The sequence below is a fragment of the Alosa pseudoharengus genome, unplaced genomic scaffold (genome assembly GCF_046254945.1).
Source record: "Alosa pseudoharengus isolate Yale_2024_CS ecotype anadromous, Long Island Sound unplaced genomic scaffold, YU_APseudo_1.1 YU_APseudo_1.1_scf_23, whole genome shotgun sequence".
Lineage (NCBI taxonomy): Eukaryota > Metazoa > Chordata > Actinopteri > Clupeiformes > Clupeidae > Alosa > Alosa pseudoharengus.
This window is the reverse complement of record NW_027468685.1, coordinates 6917729-6921753: the sequence shown is the minus strand read 5'-3', so window position 1 is coordinate 6921753 and position 4025 is coordinate 6917729. Positions and strand designations below refer to the sequence as shown.

General features: G+C 44.7%; 1 protein-coding gene across 3 annotated transcripts in view; it reads right to left on the bottom strand.

Moving 5' to 3' along the window:
- The window catches only part of ankrd28a (ankyrin repeat domain 28a), a 47731-nt gene that overhangs the window by 32267 nt on the left and 11439 nt on the right, over positions 1-4025 (bottom strand). For 2 of the 3 annotated variants that reach the window (XM_076301178.1, XM_076301177.1), the window contains exon 2: positions 63-146. In XM_076301178.1, coding sequence (XP_076157293.1) covers positions 63-146 — 84 coding nt within the window. Of the gene's footprint in view, positions 1-62; positions 147-2530; positions 2546-4025 lie in introns of those variants that run through there. The other variant, XM_076301179.1, reaches the window with a different exon arrangement.

Sequence of the window (4025 nt, the reverse complement as noted above, 5' to 3'; positions counted from 1 at the left end):
ACCGCACCATTCATTTGCTTCTGTAACCCAGTCTAGAGATTCATGTAGGTGTGCATAATTACCTGCACGTTGACATCTTCCTTCTTGAATATGAGCGAGCGCACCTCATCAGGATCCACGTTAAATATAGCTTTCAGCAGTGAAGGCTGCAGACAAACAGGGAGACAAGGCAGAGGCGACAATCAGAATTCATAATCATAAGAACTACAATATGTTTACAAACCCCCAGAGGATGCAACAGCTGCAGTACCCCTGATAAGAGTAGAGAGGGAACATGGTGTGCAGAGACAAGAGTGATTCTGAATATCTGGAGAGAGAAAGAGTGAGTGAGTGAGCATGAGAGTGAGTGAGTGAGTGAGTGAGTGAGAGAGAGAAAATACTTCTGTCTCTGGTCCCTGTAGTCGATTACTGCATTCTAGACTACCCAAAAGGCAAATACCTTCACTGTATGAAACTGTGTAAATAGAACTACAACCATTTAGAAGCCCAACTGAATCATGGCTATACTGGTCTTTCACAGACATACTGATTTGACTTTATCAGGGGTGGTACAAAACAACACTGGACTGCACTGGGTGACAACAGCTTAGTGGGAGTCCAATGAGGTGCCAACGCCAATGCCGCTCATGAGGTGCCAACGCCAATGCCGCTCATGAGGTGCCAACGCCAATGCCACTCATGAGGTGCCAACGCCAATGCTGCTCATGGTGACAATACAGTCTGAACCAGTCTGGGATGGGCGTACAGCCACTCACATACAAATAACGACTCAATAGATAGAAGGAATAATGATGAATGAATACCAGAGTTTCCCACAGAATTGAATTATATCTGTGGTGGTAGGTTTGAAGAAACAGTTTAAACAAATTAGCGCAACATGGTTATGATGCAGATTTGCCAACAATTACAGGATTGTTGATGTTTTCTTTAAACGTACATGTAGGTTTGTTGAGACACAAGGAGAGGCTGTGCAAAGGTGCACATAGCTCTACAATGAATGAATTCCATCCTATTTAAATAGCATAACATGGAAAATCATTGTGTGGTGGTCAGTACAATTGTGGTTGGCCACCACAAATAAGTCAATGTATGGGGAAACTCTGAATAAGCTGCTTAAAACTCAGGTTTGCCAGAGTTATACCATATAATCCAGCGACAGTTTGAAACATTGCGCAACACCACCCCCCCACCCCCCGTTATAAATGTCAAAACAGAAAACCAGACGTGGCATGCAAACAGAACAATCATCAACCACAAGTATGGCCTTGGAACACTCAACAGGCTCTGTGCCCAAATTAACACCCGTCCTTAAACACACTCCGTCCTTGGTGCTGACAGTGGCAGGTAGCAGCCAATAACGTAATAACGTAACAACAGCCAATAACGTAACAACAGCCAATAACGTAATAATTTTACTGTAATAAAGCCAATAATGTAATAATTAAGTCAAAGGTGTATACTAAATGCTGACTTGAAGGGGATGAATATTTTTTGCAATCGCTTATTTCGCTTTATATATTAAATACTTTTTAGAAACACTGTAGATCTCCTTTCAGGGAGACACCTGGAACACCACAGTTCACTACCGTTTCAATTGGTCGGCAGATTACCTGCCTTATCAGCAACGAGAGGGGATGACGCTACAGTTTTGAAATTGAAAGTGGCTTTGGTAAATGCTAGTAGCAATGCCTGTAAACGTCAAAAATTGCAGTCAGAATAATGTGTACATTTATTTACAGCAAAGACCCACATACATTGTTTCCTGACTGCCAATGCTGTTTAGTGTCAGTTTGTAAAGTTTAGGCCAGGGGTCCCCAAATAGTTTGGCCCAAGAGCCAAATTATGTAAAGCATGGCAAACCAAGGGCCAAAGCATTCAGGATACACTCTCAAATCAAGCACTTATTTTGCGTAAAAGTCTAGTGGGGCTACGTGCCGACCAAGTTTCATGAGACCTGGTGTTTTGGTGTCCCTGGAATCGTTGACCATAAATTCAGGAAGAAAAAAAAAAAAAAAAAGAGAAAGAGAGGGTGTAGTGTTTGTATGATCATGTTTTTTAAGCAGCTATTCGAAATAGCTAAGTACAGTGTCATGGTGACACTTTATATCCAGTAAATAAACCTTAAATAAAGTTATATCAGTAGGTTATTACAAAATGTCTTTTTTAACCCAGCCAAAACAGGAGACATCTTCTCGCTCTCTCTCTCCACACTCACACACACACACACACCTGCCGACAAGATTCCAGAAATGACTGTTTTAAATGCACAAATATACCCTACACACTCCTGCCCAGACCCAGAATTGGTTGCGTGTGTGTGTGTGCGGTGTGCATGGACTGACTGACACACACACACACACACACACACACACACACCTGTCTAGTTTCCTAAAATGGCTTCTTCGTGTGTGCACATTCACTTCCAGTTTCCTGAAATAGGTGCATTCTCACCCACATGTGCACGGGGGCCCTGCATTCTCACCTTACGGTAACATTCCTCCAAATGTGCACGGGGGCCCTGCATTCTCACCTTACGGTAACGTTCCTCCAAAATAGCCTGCAGTGTTCTCACCTTACGGTAACGTTCCTCCAAATGTGCACGGAGGCCCTACGTTTTCACCTTACGGTAACGTTCCTCCAAAATAGCCTGAGCGCTTCCTAGATAGACGAGATTTCATACAGGCAAGGTGTCCTCCTGACGCAATACTAGCCTTTCTCCGAGCAGTTCAAGACACACGCCGAAAATATGCCACAGCTGCAAAACACCACTAAATCACAGAGAAAGACTGAGTGCGTGGGCGAGCGAATGAGCATGTGTTTTTTTCTGTGTTCCAGGATATCGTAAATGTAAGAATTTACTCAGTTGTACAACTGGACTCATAAATGGCAAGCTACTCATGACCCTGCTTGAACAGGTAGCCATTTTCTTCTTTGAACCCAACCCCCCCCCTTTTTTCTCTCTCTCACACACACACACACACACACACACACACACACACACACACACACACACACACACACACACAGAGACAAACACATCTTTTCTGGCCAACAAACAAGGCGGCACAAAGCACAAAGCAGACAGCGTCAGCAAGCCTATTCGGGTAATAACAAGCTGCTTTGTGTGCTAGCTAGCGAGCTAACAGTTACAAGCCCAGTTGTCCCCCAAAAATTGGCTGCTTCCATGTGGAGGAAAATGCAAAGCACACATTGTTGCGCTGTCAACAAAATATGCCGTTTTTTTTGGCCTTCTCCCCTCATCTGATCTCCCGCCCTACAGACTGAAACCACAACCCCCCGCCCCCCTTCAGAATTGCCCTGTTCCAAATGGAGTCATGGCAGTATGTTGATGCTAATAAGCTGGCTAGCGTCCTTCTGCTGAGACACAAGAGGGGCTGGTGTCCGCCTGGGCCGCACTGGGCTGCAGTGGGATTAGCGTGCTGGTGTCAAACCAGTGAGACATCCGTGTGAAACCAGCGAGAGGCATGTGAGAAGGTAGGCAGGGCGGCACGTCTCTCTGTGTGGTGTTAGGAAAGGGGGGGGTGGGGGGGGGGGGGGCGCAGGGTAGGGTAGCAACAGCGTATGACATTCAGCTGGGTTGTTACCGTGGCAGCGTGTCCTTGTTGAGGACAGAGTGAAACATTTCACACCTAACCTATAGGAGCCTTGCTAGAGAGCGCATACATGAGCGAGCGCATGCATGCACGCACACACACACACACACACACACACACTAAAAAATCCGATACAGACCACAGGCTCTGGCTAGCAAGACTGGCATGTCTGCATCTGCCCAAACTAGGTGGTAATTATAATTGCAACACATGAGACGAAGGATCAAAGGGATTAGCAGGTGGATAATAGCAATAGGTAAAACCGGCATAGCAATTTTCCATTCGGTTCACTCGACAAAAAATTTGCATAGCCTTCTTGCAGGGAAAAAGTAAAAAAAATAAAAAATAAAAATAAAAAAAGCCTAACAACAAAAAAGAAAGAATGGGGTATTTTTTTAAGAGCTGCTGAAT